The sequence below is a fragment of the Mauremys mutica genome, chromosome 10 (assembly GCF_020497125.1).
Source record: "Mauremys mutica isolate MM-2020 ecotype Southern chromosome 10, ASM2049712v1, whole genome shotgun sequence".
Lineage (NCBI taxonomy): Eukaryota > Metazoa > Chordata > Testudines > Geoemydidae > Mauremys > Mauremys mutica.
Genome location: NC_059081.1, coordinates 46,144,643 through 46,160,161, shown reverse-complemented (window position 1 = coordinate 46,160,161; position 15,519 = coordinate 46,144,643). Strand labels below are relative to the sequence as shown.

Here is a 15,519-nt window from a genome sequence, read left to right as displayed (position 1 = left end):
CGAAGTGTGGGTATTCACCCACGAAAGCTCATGCTCCAAAATGTCTGTTAGTCTATAAGGTGCTTTTACAGATCCAGACTAACATGACTACCCCTCTGATACTAGTCTCAGCTCTGTGTGTGTGTGTGTGTGTATGTATGTATATCAAAGGCTTTCTAGAGATCCACTGGGCCATCAGGTATATAACTAAAATTTTTGACTAATTTATACGAGAAAATTGCTTGCCTAAAAAAGCCCAGTGCAGCTTAATTATTATAGCATAAGGCAAGCAATGTCACTTTGTGCTGCTTCAGCCATGGCCTGCATTGTATAGCTGTTTCCAGTATTCCTTCAAGTATTTTACTTGAAGGAAATATATATAAAATATTATATTTTAATATAAAATACTTGAAGGAATATAAGGAATACTGGAAACTGGTATTTGTTTGTATGTTAATATTTTTCCCAGCAGCAGACTTGCTAGCTAGCTGGGAGGCAGTGGAAAGTGATATTAACAAACATATAAACATCACTTTTCACAGCAGATTTACAAAGCCTCAGCAATCTGGGGGACAAAGTAAGCCCTGGATGGGGCGGTGAGTAGTGAGACCGTGGGGGCCAGGGCGATGGATGGGAGGCTAGAGGAGGCAGTGGGGTCAGGGGCAATGGGCTAGGGGAGGCAGTGGGGGCCAGCGGGTGCAGGCCAAAGCCCTGTGGCTGGGGACCAGAGCCCACCGCCCCATGGCTGGAGCCTGCCACCTGCTGCCCCATGGTTGAAGCCAGAAGCCCAAGCTCCACTGGTCCCAGGAAGGTGGAGAACTCATACCAGCTGCCTGCTCCTCCAGTGTTTCTGGCTCCAGAGGGGATCAGGGCGCAACCCCTGCTGGTGGCTCTGGGGGAGGGGACGATGCCTCCCTCCCCTCCCATTCCCCCCCAGTCACTTCCCAGAAGCCTTTGGCCGCAAGCAAAGCCCCTGGTGGCCACAGTGGCTGCATTTGAGAAATGCTGGACTACAGGGTCATAAACCTCATTTCCAAAATATGAATAAATCACCCTATAATCCCTGCAAATGGACATTTGGGAGGTACGGGTGGCATTTCACTGCAGAGATACAGCTAGAAATGTTCAGACAATCAAGGGATCCATGTGAATGGGCATTCCCTAGTGCTTTTATATTGTTGTGAACTCACCCTGTTGTGCCTGAAGCTAAATGGGACAGTATCAATTGAGAACAAAGGGTTAAATCCTCAAGCCCTCTTCATAGCTTTGGGCAGGCCAAAGCCTGGCAGCACCTCTGCAGCATGAAAAGGTGAAGGAGTAGAGAGGCCACTCAGAGAGACTCTGCAACCTTCTGCATGCTCTTGAGTGAAACTATGGCATGTTTCTCTCCACAGTGGTGTTAAGGATAAGGGATTATGAGTGAATCAGTGTTATGGTGAAGGTATAGCCAGTGGGTCCACAAGCTGCACAGGCTTTCTGACTGTAACCTCCCTGTACTGAATGGCTGTTGTAATGAGTCTATGGCCAAGCACAGTGGTTCCCCACACACTACACCCTTTGCTGGTGTAAATGCGTGAAAATCCACTGACAGCAATGGAGTTGCACGCATTTGCAACAGAATTTGATGTTCTAAGTAAAATGCTGGCCCTACTGAAGTTAAATCTCCCATTGTCTTCAACGGGACCATAATTTCACTCTCTGTTTCTGGACAGGTTTGAGGTGGTGGTGGGGGGAAGAGAGGAGAGAGAACTTCTCATTTTGCCTGTCTTCTACATCAAGGCATGTGAATTTTGCCCACATTTTCTTGACTAGGGGATGGAGAGTTGAGGTGAAAGGAATATTTAAAGTTTTCACAAACGTCATGCATTTAACTTCCCCTTTTTATTTATTTTTAGTCCCCCCCAGAAATCACTGGGATCATATGTAAGAGTCTGTGAAAGCAATGTTGGCTGCTTGATCTGCAACAGTCCCACTAGAATCTTCTATTCAGGTTGTGGTCACTGCTTTGGAGCTGCTGTGATCTCAGTGGTCCTTAATCTGTGGCTCGCTGACTTGCCAGACCATAACTACCATCTATGCCCTCTAGGAGGGACTCTTAACCTGCAGACAACTGACACAATGAGCAGGCTCCTCTGGAGCTGTAGCATTCCATTGTGCCAATTGTATTATTCAAAACCTAGGCTGTGTTGTTGGCATACTGTACTGTGTATTTAAAGGAAGTGTGAATACTCAACCTCTTCTGAAAAAGGAGTTAATGCACATGTCCAGCTTCCCCCCTTTTAAAAATCTGAATAGCAAAGATGTTTTTACGATTTCAGATTTTTTTATTCTTTTTATACAAAGGTACGATTATATATTCTGGACTAATCCTCTGCAAAACTATTTTTCAAGTTTTGGGAACTCCATAAATGTCTGAAACCATAAAAATTGCATTCTCTGTGGTCTCCTATTACTATAATCTATCAAACTGATTTTAATTCTGCAGCGTAGACATTTCAGTGTGTCCTTTACAGGCAGCGAGCACCAAATGCTGGCATAAAAGAATAAATCAAACTAAATTTGAGAATCACTTGTTGTCAAGTTTATATGCCAAGTTTCTTCCTGAAGTGACTGAAGTTACATTTGAATGTCAAAGGACAGAAGAACAGGATAAATAATGGTAAAATCTGACAGATCTTTTAAAGCAGCATGAACAGCATTCCTATCATATGACTTAAGTGATACTGATTACCTTAAATATGTAAAAATCACACACACTCCTCCCCATGCTTTATCCTAAAAGACACACCGAGATAATATTCGGACAGCTCGAGGGCAACAGTGATCAATCAAGCTTTCTTATGAGTCACTCTTAATGATGATGAGACATAACATGCTACAGAAGGAGTTTGTTGTTACGCAGTCTTTGAAGATCTACAGTTTTCATTGTTTATCCAGAAAAGAAGTGGCCTATTGCTTTTTTGATGTGACCATTCTATGGAATTTCAGCTATTTACATAGAGATAGAAGATAAAATGGGACTCCGTGGTATTTCTGAGGTCATTTAATTAAACCACTACCACACAGACACCTAGCAGAAAATAACAGAACTGTGGAAGCAAGTTTCTCTTATTTTATTAAGCTTTCCCCCAACATTCCTTACATCCATTCCGTATCAGGATGCTGGAACACTTCCCCCTCACAACAGGATGCAGATGCACTGGCAAGGAAACCTACTAAGCAGATACTTTAAAGCATTTACTTATAAAAACATGGAACCAAGCATTTAGCGCTGTTATCTACCCTTATATGCTAAGGTCATAGATGCCTTTGAAGTATTTGGGAGAGATATGGTATGTAAACATGCTGAAAATATTTAACCCTAAATCCATCATTTTAGGCATCTCTGTTAACATATCAGAAGATATTTGTGCTTTCATGTCTGCTCTTGTGCCAACTACCATAACTTCTTTCTTTATGGTCTTCCTAAGTATGGAGAACCAGAACTCTCAACTCTTCACTGGTATCCAAAACCAGAGCATCAATTCTTTGCCTAGAATTTCAAAGTCTAGACCAAAATCCACCTTGTCTGTCTTCGCTTTCCCTCCTTCCTTTCTTTTTTCTTTGTAGTCAACTAGTGGATGATGGATCTATGCTTCTCCCATGTTGCTCCCAAAATCTGAAACACTCTCCGTATCTCTCTGTATTTAATGCCCTTACTCTTTCCAAATTGAATCTCAGAATTTCTTTCTGTCTTCTGGTATGGGGGGAAAACAGGATTTGATAGATGTATTAGACAATCAGAAGTAACTTGTTCACTCTGAAAGATGGCCATTGTATCACTTCTTACCTGTACCCTAAATCTCTCTGTAGGGCACATTGCAAACCACACTGTAGTTTATTTATATCCAATACACTCACCGTTTGCATGTACAGACTGTAATCAGCCATGGAACATTTTGTGATGTTGTTATTCTATAAATGATGCTACTAAGAAATTGTATTTTCCTTTAATTTGAAATGACAGATACTGTCTCTTCTTGCATGTTGATAGGGATTACCAAATCCAACACTATTCCTCAGTATATCAAGTTAGTAGAATTTTTTCAACACAAAGAAAACTTTAAAAATCTTAGCATCCCTTTCTCCAACCTTTCATCAGTCTTATCTATTAAAACGGCTGAACCTGCAGTTTCTTGTGGTGGGAGCAGATTGGGGCTCTGTGTAAATGCAGCAAAGTCAATAGGTCTCCACACGGGCACAACAGTCCACCTGCACACAAGATCTTTCAGGATTGGGGCCTGAGATGGTACTCTTTTGGAAAAGGATAATTCTTTACATTGTATGTACAAAGTCTGGCACAGTGGGGCCCTAATCTGGGTTGGGACCACTAGGTGACAAATATTAAATAATGCAACCTCTGAATGGTCTTTTGCTAAGTATTAATATAGTCTCTAAATTTCACTGGAGAGTGGTGGTCAGAGGTTCAATTCAGATAACCCCCCTAAAACTCACAGGCTTTTTCACTGTCTCTTTGATCTGAGAATTGAGCTGGACATTATGCATAAATAGGCTCTATTCGCATGTGAAACCAGAAGAGCCGGGTCACATGAATAACTAAACTTATCAGACATAAAAAAGGGGGCGGAGGGGTTGATTTAAGCTTTAGGGGCAGTTTTTACTTTGTCCAAACTGAACCAGTTCTAATGTAATGGGATGTCTGCTTTTATTTATATATATATATATATATATAAACAAACTGTTTGACTTGGTGCCATGCTAGGAGTTCATTATATTGTAGGAAACCCAGAAAGGAAGATTCTAAGTTATTAGGTGCTATTAATTTCAGAGCACCACTTTGTTTATTCATGAAGTAGCATTTGTGTGACCTTTGTACAAATCCTAATGTTTCAATCAAATAGAATCTTACTGCTGGAACTGTAGGTTAGCATTAAACTGCACCTTAAAATTATTTTATCTAATTGCTTACTTGTTTTAAATAATTCAATTTATAGAATTTGTACTACCAAGAGAAAATTTCCATAAAACAAAGGGCCAGATTCTCCCTTGAATGACTACAGAAAGTTATTTGAGACGTCCAAAACAGAATATAGCCCTAAATTATTAATAATCATAACAATTAAAAAGCTGGGAGAAGGAGAAGTCTGAGCAACTTTACAATTAACAAAAATATTGGGAGAACAAATCAAGGGCATAACTAAAGCAGAAAAATCAGGAACATTCCTTGTGAGGGAAAAAATAGCTTTCTGTTGGCGGTTCTGTGACTTTAACAATAAAGTAATATGCTAAGTGACTGTTGTGAAAATGGCAGTTTAGTGCAGTGAAATTAAGTAGTCCATTAAGACTAGCTTTTTGGCTTCTGACAGCCATCTCTCTTCTGGTGTTGTAGGCAGTGTAGTAGTAGCCGTGCTGGTCCCAGGATATTAGAAAGACAAGGTGGTTTGTGTGTTTCACCAACAGAAGTTGGTCCAATAAAAGGTATCACCCACCTTATCGCTCTTCTGAATCACGTTTAGAAGCCATCACTTTACATGTAGGCCCAATTCTATGATGATCTGAGCACTCTCAACATCTCTTGATGGCATTGGGAATCAAAGGTGCACAGCACCTTGTAGGATGAGGCCCATAATGAAGGCAAAGAGGCAGGAAGTGAGGGTACTAATTGTAAAAATTCCTACCTTTTGCCTTTCCAGTGGGACTCATCCTGCAAATTCTTACTCCCAGAAGCAGTCTCAGTGACTCAGCTAGGACTGTTCATGTAACAATTTGGAGATCCAGGCCCCATAAGAACTTAGTTTCTCTCACTTTGTTGTGGTTAATGCTTTTGTTGATTCATGTCCATATGTAAAGGGATTTAGAGAATTGCATTTTTTTTTTTTGCTGGGGGCATGGGAGTGGCAAGGGTGGAAGGATGAACTCAAATGGGCAATGGAGAAATATTATTATTTCACTTAGCTTTTATTGGATGTTCTCAAATTGATCCTGGGAGTACTTGTTAGGGGTTTATAGAAAACTGGGTGATCACATGGTGTGTTCTTCTCCTCTTTTATAAACTCAAGTTGATTATTTAGGTAGCTTGAGATTTGAGTCAGTACTCATGAATTTTCATTATCTTCAAACTACAACAGTGTAGATTTCAGCTCATCTCAGAACAGTATGAGAAGTAGCTGAGAATAAACTATCAGAAACCAATGTCATTTGCATTCAGTAAATGGACTGAGGATTAGAAGTACTGTGTAGACATGCGACTACTCCTTGGCTCTAAAGGCACATTTGAGTGTGAAGGCAGGAGAAAACTATTTTATTATTACTTAACAACAAAAGGTTACACACTTTGTCTTTTTGTCCTGAGACTGTAAGCATGTCTTCAAGTGACTCACATGAGGACCATATCCCGAATCTTTACTGCCACCTGCTGACAACCACTTTATCTGTCATGCCATTCTAACTGTAGTACGTACTCTAGCTGTATCTGTTACCTTCCACACCGGGACTGAAAAACAGAGAAGGAAAATATAGTATCAGTAAGGGATCTGCACTGGCTGCCAGTTTGTCTCTTGGTGTGTGATTCATAAAGCCCTAACTAGCTTGGCAGCTACCTACTTGCAAGATCCCCTCTCTCCTGTTGACATACAGCTGCAGTGATGCTGGCACTTGATTTCCTTCACTGTAAAGAGGGGGATTCCAGCAGAGCATTATCAGGGCCTTGGAACTCTCTCCCCATTTTTAGTTTCAACTTGATTGCTGAAGGCTGTTGGCCAAAGGAGTTTATTTTGTTGAGGATTTGGGGGACTCCCCCCCACTACCTGTGATTGATTTTTATCTGGCTGCTTGTATAATGTAGTTCTAGTGAGTCATGAAAACAGGTAGTGCCCATCCTCCCTCCAGTAGAGGGGGTCGACTGTCCCATGCTTCTCTTGAGGCAATGACAGTTTTACCTCCTCAAGAATGGCAGCATTGGGACTGATGCCTTAAAAATAAACAAGTCAATTCATATTTTATAACCGCCACATGACAGGCTTTTATTCTGTGGTTTCAATGCCTCCATAGCTAGCAACAGAACGTGCAGCAAGCCAAGGCATTTTAAAGTGAAAATGGTCAAAGTGGTGTCAGCATCAGAGTTTTGGCAAAAGGAGCTGATTCCACAGCATTGAGACACCTGAGGGCAATTGTGGTACTTTGGGATAATATCAAGCTGTGTTTACACTGTGAAGGCAATTCACTTGGAGTGTTTTTAAAGACGTTCCACATCTGATCAAAACACCAGATGTCTCGACTGAGTTCTAAAATGGGTCTTGAAAATAATTTGGCACTGACTACACCAACAGCCAAAGTGTTTTCCACCCTGATAGGAGAGAGATCAGGTTAGCAATATGCACTGTCTACAAATGGGTTACTTTCCTATCCTATACAGGGACTTAGTGGCTTCTGATGCATCTAGTTTTGTCCCAGTCTCTTTGTCAGGTGTGTGTGTGTGTGTGTGTGTTTTTTTTTAAGACACTCTCCACATTCAAAAAGATTGGGGAAACAAGGCACTCCATCTGTTCTGTTTACTGCTGTCCATTGAAGCATCCAGAGTTTTTATTCCAGTTTTAAATCAACAGCAAATGAGAATTTGGCTTATGAAGGTGTCAGTGAATGTGCTAAGAGTTCCATTCTTTTTTCCTCCAGAGACTGCATACTTCCTTTCGTTCTGTCAGGACTTTATCTCAGGGTTTTCCCTTGTCAGAGACACAAAAGGAAAACCCATTTAAAAAACAAAATAAATTTTAGCAGCAAGGCATAAGACTACCCTGCCAGAAAGAGTCAATAAGATTGTTTGTGAGCCTAGTGTTGATGAGACACATTTTAATTAACTTAAATTCATTCACACTCTTCCATTAGCTACATCTCCAGTTTTCTTTGTAAACTGGGTGCGGTCAAATATCCACAGAGATTTACAGTATCACTGACAGTCACCCATGTGGTATTTCAGGCAGAGGTATAGATGCCGATCCTTGCCTCTGGCTGAGGAGCACTCTGTGAGAGTCCAGAAGTGTTGAGATGGTGTAAAAGCCACTTCTGTACTTCCCCAGTCTTGGGGCTGCCCTGCACTGGCCCAGTTCATTGGTGTGTTAGGACAATTTGAGGACTGCTCTAATTTGTGCCAACTGCCCAAAGCAGTTGGCAGTCTCCAAGGCATAAGGACAACTTGGACCCCCTATGCCAGCTAAAGAGATATATGCCACCCAAAGATAGTCTTTTATTTGGGTGATCCTCCTATGGCGTGCTAATCTGGCATTAGCCTTGCACCAGTAGAGCAGTTCACAGTTGCTGTGATATAGGGAGAGTCTGGCCCACAGTCTGCTGATAAAGCAGGTCCCAGCATATGATGATCTCTTCTATGGATCAACCGATCACTAACCCTCAGTGGGGCAAAGTTTGGATGTCTCTACCTTAAAGTAATCCCACACTTTCCCATCCAGCACAATGGTGGTGGTGGGGAACCTTTTCCCGTGCACTCAGATGATATGGTGTTGGGGACTGGATTAGAACAGAGAGAGAACTTGATTGGGGTTGTATTTATATTCACATGCATAGCCCCTTACTCCATTTTATCAAAGAACAAAAATATCTATCACGCTTCCAAGTAATATTTTTTTCCATTAGAGCAAACTTGTTCTGCAAGTTCAATGACCTTGTTGGCACTGTCTTGTTTTTACTGGAAAAAAAACTTCAGATTACTGGTTTCAGAGGCAAAACTGAATCTAACATCTGCCCAAAATATTTGGTGTTCAAGAGCATTTGCACTAGCACAGAGGGAAAGAACTGTATTTATCTGTAAGTTCTATTAGTAGGGATTGTGCTTATTCCTGTATTTTCACTACAGCTGCTCTAAACTCATTCAGCAACAATTACCCAGCTAGGGGCACGTTCTTCTTTAGTTTTAACAAGTTTGGGCTCCTGCACTATCAAATATTTTCTTCATACACAACCATTAGTAAAGTCGGGCATACACATGGCAAGAACCATTATGCACATATATGGCCACATCTTATATATATGATCTGAACCAAGTCCTGGCCCACTTACTTCAGTGGGATCACAATCTGATTCAGTATGTAAATGTAAACAGTAGAATCAGAAAATACAAAAGTAAGGTAATCAACTTTATCTCACCCACACTGCACCTATATAATACTTTCTCTTATTAATGATGAGTTAAACCAGATGTAATGATAATGGTTGGGGCACCTTTATTATAGTATATGCAACCCAGAATACTATAATTAACACATTCTCAGCTGGATATTTCATTTTCTTCCTCCACATTCTTTTGAAATCTTCCAGCCAACAATATCACTACTGGTGATTTAGCTTTAATAGTAGTACTTCAAATGCATCTATTGTCCATAGAAAAGTATTGCAATACTGAGTACCTATAATCTTCAGTACAGTGCCCCCCCCCCAGGGAAAATGTTTTGAAAAATGTTTTCTCATCACTTTTCCATGTTCAAGTTAAAATACTTCTTGTGTCAAATTATTCAAGGAAAAGAAGTAACTTTGCATGCTATCCTATCAGCATGTTCAGGCTGCCAAATGTTCAATTTCGTGATATTAATGAACAAGCTTTTACTTTGTTTCAGATGCTTTTCTGGTAACATTTTAAGACCTATTTGTTTCAGCAATGAATATTTATGTATCATTTTAATTATGAAGACTTACTGATGATCTATATGTATACTTAAAAGACTTGGCATCTGGGAGTTGGAGATGTAATGGACTTGACTCAGATATGAAGGTATTCAAGTAAAGAATCTGTAAATAAAATTGATGTATAAACTCCTCTTTGTGAGTAAGTAGGGAGTGGGGAAGAGAATTTAAAAGGGAAGTGAATGGTATAATGGGCCAGATTTACAAAGGCATTTAGGTGCCTAAAGACAGATAAATGTGTGGTGGGATTCATAAAAGTACCTAACCAGTGTAGATGCCTAATTCCCCTTGAAAAACACCTAATACCTTTGTACATCTGGACTTCAATCTTAGCATCACTTGTTCAGTTCAAGCACTTCATGCTTTAGAAAGAAACAAATTTAGTAATAATGGATTCCAACATAGATGACAATGTATTGCTAGCGGGCATAAGGCTGAGACTATTGGGACTTGACAAGTTTCTGACGTACGAGGCAAAATATGTTGGGTTTTTCGTTTTTCTTTTTTCAAACGATTTGAGCAGAAAATTAATCTCCCCTCCCCCATCTTCAAACTCTGAAACATAAAGATGTTTTAGATTTTATTATAAATTATGGTTGATTTTACAACTACTGAAAAATACAGTGCTTCCAAAATTAATCGAACTTGAAATGTGCTTATGTTAGAAAACAAACGTAAGGTTACAGTTTGGATATCCATATTATTATTCTGCTTAACAGTCAAAACCAAGTCTTTCAACCAGATGTGCTACTAAGTCAACTCATGCCTGAATCAGCCTGTGTTCCTTCTTGCTTTATACATCAGATCAGCAATAAAGATTCAAGTAGCAAAACATGGCTGACAAGTTTGTTAGATTGGTCAGAGATGACAGTTTACTTTTCTGCAGCTAACTAGCTCTGTGGCCCTAACTGTGGTAAACCCCTGTCCGGATTAAAGCAAACATAATTCAAAGAGCCAAAGGCCCATTTCAAAACCTCAGGACAACTCATGCAATTCTTATATGTGTCTCACCCTTGCACTAACCTTTGTTTCATGCACATCTATTTCCATGTGGGGCGGGGAGGGAAGAAGCCCAGCTGTATTAGTTTGCTGTGTGTAATGTGAGAAATTTGGCTGGCTTGACATTGTTGACTTAAAACCCTGAGTGTCTTCAGCAGCTGAAGCCCTGGAGAGTGCTCACATTGTGCTCTGGCTTGACTGTGAGACATTCCATGGACTCCAGCCAAAGAAATCCTTTGCACCCCAGGTATTTCTCCATCCTGTGGAGCATGAGTGGTGGATTGAGAGTGGGAGAGGAAACAGTTGAAAGAATCATCAGGGCTGGGTGTCCTAACATTTCCACAGAGAAGGGAGAATGCTATGGTGTTGCTGGAATAATGTTGCTGGTGGGGATGGGTAAGATTCAAGCTTTATTGTATCTGCCTCTTCAGTGGAGAGGAAATAAGGAACCATTGAACATCACTTCTTAAATCAGAGCATCCAGTTTATATATGAATCATGATTCATCTTCCAGTTAGTTTATTGCATCTACAAACAGGCTATTAGGTATGTTATTTGGAAGAAATTTTTTCATGTAAACACTACTTTAAAATATCAAAACAGCAGTTACATGCAGTTTATTTTGAAATGCCTGCTTTTTCTGTATTGGAGACCATGTGGTATTTCAAATTGTCAGTTTAATTCTTTATGGAATTTTTTCCCATGTTTCCATTGTTTTAGAGGAGTTCTTCAGCATCTCCATTTATTTCCACTCTGACAGCAGAGCGACTGGTACTGACACTTCCCTGATGCTACTTTGAGGGCCAATATCGTGCAATGTATCCTACAGCTTGCAGAATCAGGATCTTCTATTTAGTGATCTTGCTATTGCAGGTGTCCAGGACAGTGCATTTAAACTATTGAGTAAATTACAGATTACTAGCATAAAATCATACCTGTGATATTAGCAACAAAGTAAATGTACCTTAAAAAAGCAAGTAAAATAATGTAAGATGAGTGTTTTGCACAGCTAGAAATTAAGTCTAGGCTTTGTGACAGTAAGAATTGGCAGACAAAGCAGTTGGCAAATAAAATCTTGCACGTCTTTGAAAACATACAGCATCCTATAGTAATTTTTCTAACCATACATCTCCTTATGTATTGGAGGCTGGAAGAAAAAAGTTCAATACCAAATCTCTAAAAATTTAAAATACAGTTTATCCATTAATCTTTTTTTCAATTCAGTTCATCCAATAATTTTTTTTCATTTCATGTCTTGAAATTATGCTATTTCAGAGCTGTGGAACATGGCAAGAATCTTTCCAGACTACAGACTTCTACACAAGCTCCTTCACATCAAATTAAATCTTAAACCCCTTTTTTTTTTAAACTTTACTTGGACAAAATTCCCTCCTTATAGCCCATTTTGTATTTCTTCTGTTCTACAAGGTGAGTTCTCATATCTGTAGACTTCTTGGGCTGCCAACTACTGGTATTCTGTGAACTGGACACTTCTGATGGGCACAACAGTGTCCTATTTCCATACTATCAATACAAGTTTGGAAGGTCTAACATGGGAGGGAATATTATTGAATCTGTATGTTCATTTAAGAAAAACCTAAGTGTTAGAAGGGCTACAGTCCAACTAAGCCAGTAGGTTCTTATGCTCCTATTATTTTAATCAAGGAGAATGCTGTGAATTCTTCATACTTATTGTCTTAGAATTTTTATAATGATTAATTGCAAGTCAAGGAAGACTGTCAAAACACCTCTGTTAGTGTTTGTATTTCTGCTAGAATGAATTTCCAAAAGTATTATCCAAGAATGTATAACTGACATCATTCCCTGGAGGAAAGGTAGAAAGTGATGTAACGTGAGAAATGAGGTTGCAGTTAAACAGGCACTGACCAAGACAAAAGAGTCTGATTGTTTTAAAGTCACATAAAGTTTAACACTTTCCTGAGTCTCCTTGAGAAAAGAAGTAGATGTATTACCCTTTTTTATTTTTTTGGGGGGGGGGGGGGATGTCTGGCTGGTAATATATATTAAATATCCTGCAAACAATATACATAACTGTAAACATGGGGTAAAAGTATTTGAGTTTGGGTGCCTCAGATTGGCTAGAGTCACTTTTTGTTTTTGTGTCTCACACCCTAATTTATAATATAAATTACTCAGTGAGGACAGGACCTCTAGGAATTTCTGATTTACTCATCATTATGGTAACTACAGTAGGTTCAATTGTGCCAAAGCTGGGTGGGTGGAAACGGGGAGAAAAGCTCATCTATATTTTATTAAGGAGTAAATCATTTAAAAAATACAATGATCTTTCAAAGAAGTCTGACTCACAGTAGACAGTTTTTGTGGACTCCAATAAAACAAAAATGTAAAACGATTTAAACGTTGCTAAGTGCAAATGGTGCATATAGGATCCTTTGTTGCATACACAATTTTTTAAAAACCATAACCTCAAAGAATGACCTCAGTGTCTACATGAACAATGTTAAATGTCCATTATGAAATAGTCAAAATTCAGAAGGCACTTGTACAAAAAGGGGAAATATGCACGGTGGACCAGGTCCATATTTCATGATGATTTTCAAGGGTGGCTGGGAGCATACGGTTTGACAGTGGTTATACCAAAACAAGTTAAAAGATGTCCCCCACGTATTCATCTGAGTTAAAGATAAACTGGAAAACTTTACTATGAAACAAGCTGAGAATTCTGTACAGGATACTTCAGTGGTATAACACATTTGTATTTCTGTTAAACATTGAGTTTTGAAATCCTAATATGGTGAGATGAATTTTAAAAAAAAAAGACCCAGCTCTTCAAAACTTTTGTCACCTCAGTTGGTAAAATATAACAATATTCTACAAGGAAGGTGATCTGTTGATTCTATAAACCTATCCAACTACTGGTTGCTTGGTGAATTACTACAAAATTAAAAATCCAAAACTAAACTTCCGTCATAAGATTATTTTCCCTTCACATTGACGTCAGATGATTGCTCAGTGTTCAGGAAGGGATAGTGCACTGTGCTGTGTGAAAATGCAAGTTTGGCTGGCTTGATTGCACACTTGTCCACAGGTTGAATGCACATTTCCCTATTGTCTAAGCCCTTGAAGTTTGTGTCTCCTAATCAGCAAGTGGGGCAGGCACAGCCTATTCCCAAATTCTTGGAATCCCTCCACCACAAATAGAGCAACTCCCTCCCAAAAGTTTTACAGAATTCATTTGGACAAGCCTAGGTGCCCCTGAATTCAAACTAAGGTTCATTTCAGTTTTTCTTATCATGAAATTAGTCTAACTTATATTTTCATCACGGTGCCTTCTATTTGTCACAGCTTCGGTATACTCTGAAATTGATCGTCTTCAACATCAGAGTTCATCCTGGTGGTAATAAAATTAACAAAATTACAATCCAAAAGCACTGATACTCCATTTTTTTTCTTCACACCAGTAATTTTATATTTTCTTGCACTAGTTCTTTAACACCGTAACTTGGCTGGACAAACACTTAGCAAACTCAAATTTTGACATTTAATAATTTACTATCTCCTTCCTGCTGGAACACAGAAATACTAGTCCTGGGCTAATATACCTCTGTACCTATGTCCCCTTGCCTGCCAGGCTCAAGGTAAGTCTGCCCTCCAGTGTAAGCCCAGGATTCAAACTCAGGCTCAAGCCTAATCCCCCACCCCCACTTTCCACCTACAAACAAATCACATTGACTTATGCTCCCAGGACCCTATGGGGGTGGAGGGTCTGATCCTGAGTCAAGCTGGAATCCAGTGTTCAAGCCCTATTGCTTTGCAGTGTAGATGCAGCCCCACTGGACTTGTGCTTTGGGAGCCTGCCAAAAACATCCCAGAATACCATGGGCTGACTTTTTGTCCTTGTCCTCTGGACAGTCAAGTTTTCCCTCAATGCACCACTAGCAAAGGGCTAGAGAGGCCACATTTTGGGAGAGTGCTAAGAAGTCTGGGTTATGAGTAGTTGGACTCAGGCCCACAAAATGTCATGTAGATACTGGAGCCCCAGGCTGGGACCCAGGATTCAACAATTTCTAATCTAAGGTTACAGATAAATGTAGATGCTCAAGCCCTAGGTTAACAAACCCAGGGTCTGCTAACTCTAGTTCTTCTAAACCAGGGATTACGTTGCAGAGTAGGCATAGCCAGTATGAGGGGCTTGGCTAAAGCACACTAAACTAACTCCAGCTAATGAATGGTCCCTTGGAACGGTCCTTTTTATACTGAATTAAACTTTGGCAGGAATGGTGCAAAAATAGCCTCAGGGAGGATGCAGTAACTGGTTCTGTGCCCATCCACACAAGCAGAAAAGCTGACTCAGTAAATACTTTAATTAGACCAAGACTGCATATAAAAATACATTTTATGGACATAAAGATGAAAGGCTATCAAGATTATTTAAATAGCTATTCTTTACATTAATACATGTCTTCACAAAAGCCACAAGTTTCCTACCTTGTTTCTAGAAGATTTTTTTCTCTTTCCTTTATTTTTAATGACGGCTAATCTTTCAGTCAGAAGATCGGCTATGCCTTTTGCATCTCTGCTGTCTATATGCTCTCCAAGAACATTTTTCTTTAAAAACAGGGAGAAGAGTACATTATTATCACTTCATGCCTTCTCTACTGAAGAGAAATGGATCTTGTGACTGCTGGGTGAAATTCACACCCATTCTGGAAACAATTGCAAGACCCTATGCAGTGCTCAAACTCCCAAATGGGGTGAATATCACCCTTTGGGGGGAGAGAGAGAATTTAAGTCTGTGCTTCATAAAATGTCAACTCCCTCAGTAATAATGACTATGGAGTTCCAGTGTGTGTAAAACATGCACAT

The 15,519-nt window shown here is 39.7% G+C and overlaps 2 protein-coding genes across 2 annotated transcripts in view; one reads left to right on the top strand and one right to left on the bottom strand.

Annotated features, from left to right (window-relative positions):
- Positions 1 to 15,519, top strand: part of LOC123378729 (calcium/calmodulin-dependent 3',5'-cyclic nucleotide phosphodiesterase 1A-like) — a 359,073-nt gene that overhangs the window by 23,302 nt on the left and 320,252 nt on the right. The gene's annotated exons all lie outside the window — the stretch shown is intronic.
- Positions 12,928 to 15,519, bottom strand: part of DNAJC10 (DnaJ heat shock protein family (Hsp40) member C10) — a 33,394-nt gene continuing 30,802 nt past the window's right edge. Inside the window, exons 22-23 of the mRNA XM_045032138.1 lie at positions 15,142 to 15,261; positions 12,928 to 14,044 (exon numbers count right to left, since the gene is read on the bottom strand). Coding sequence (XP_044888073.1) covers positions 14,033 to 14,044; positions 15,142 to 15,261 — 132 coding nt within the window. The 3' untranslated portion in view covers positions 12,928 to 14,032. The remainder of the gene's footprint in view (positions 14,045 to 15,141; positions 15,262 to 15,519) is intronic.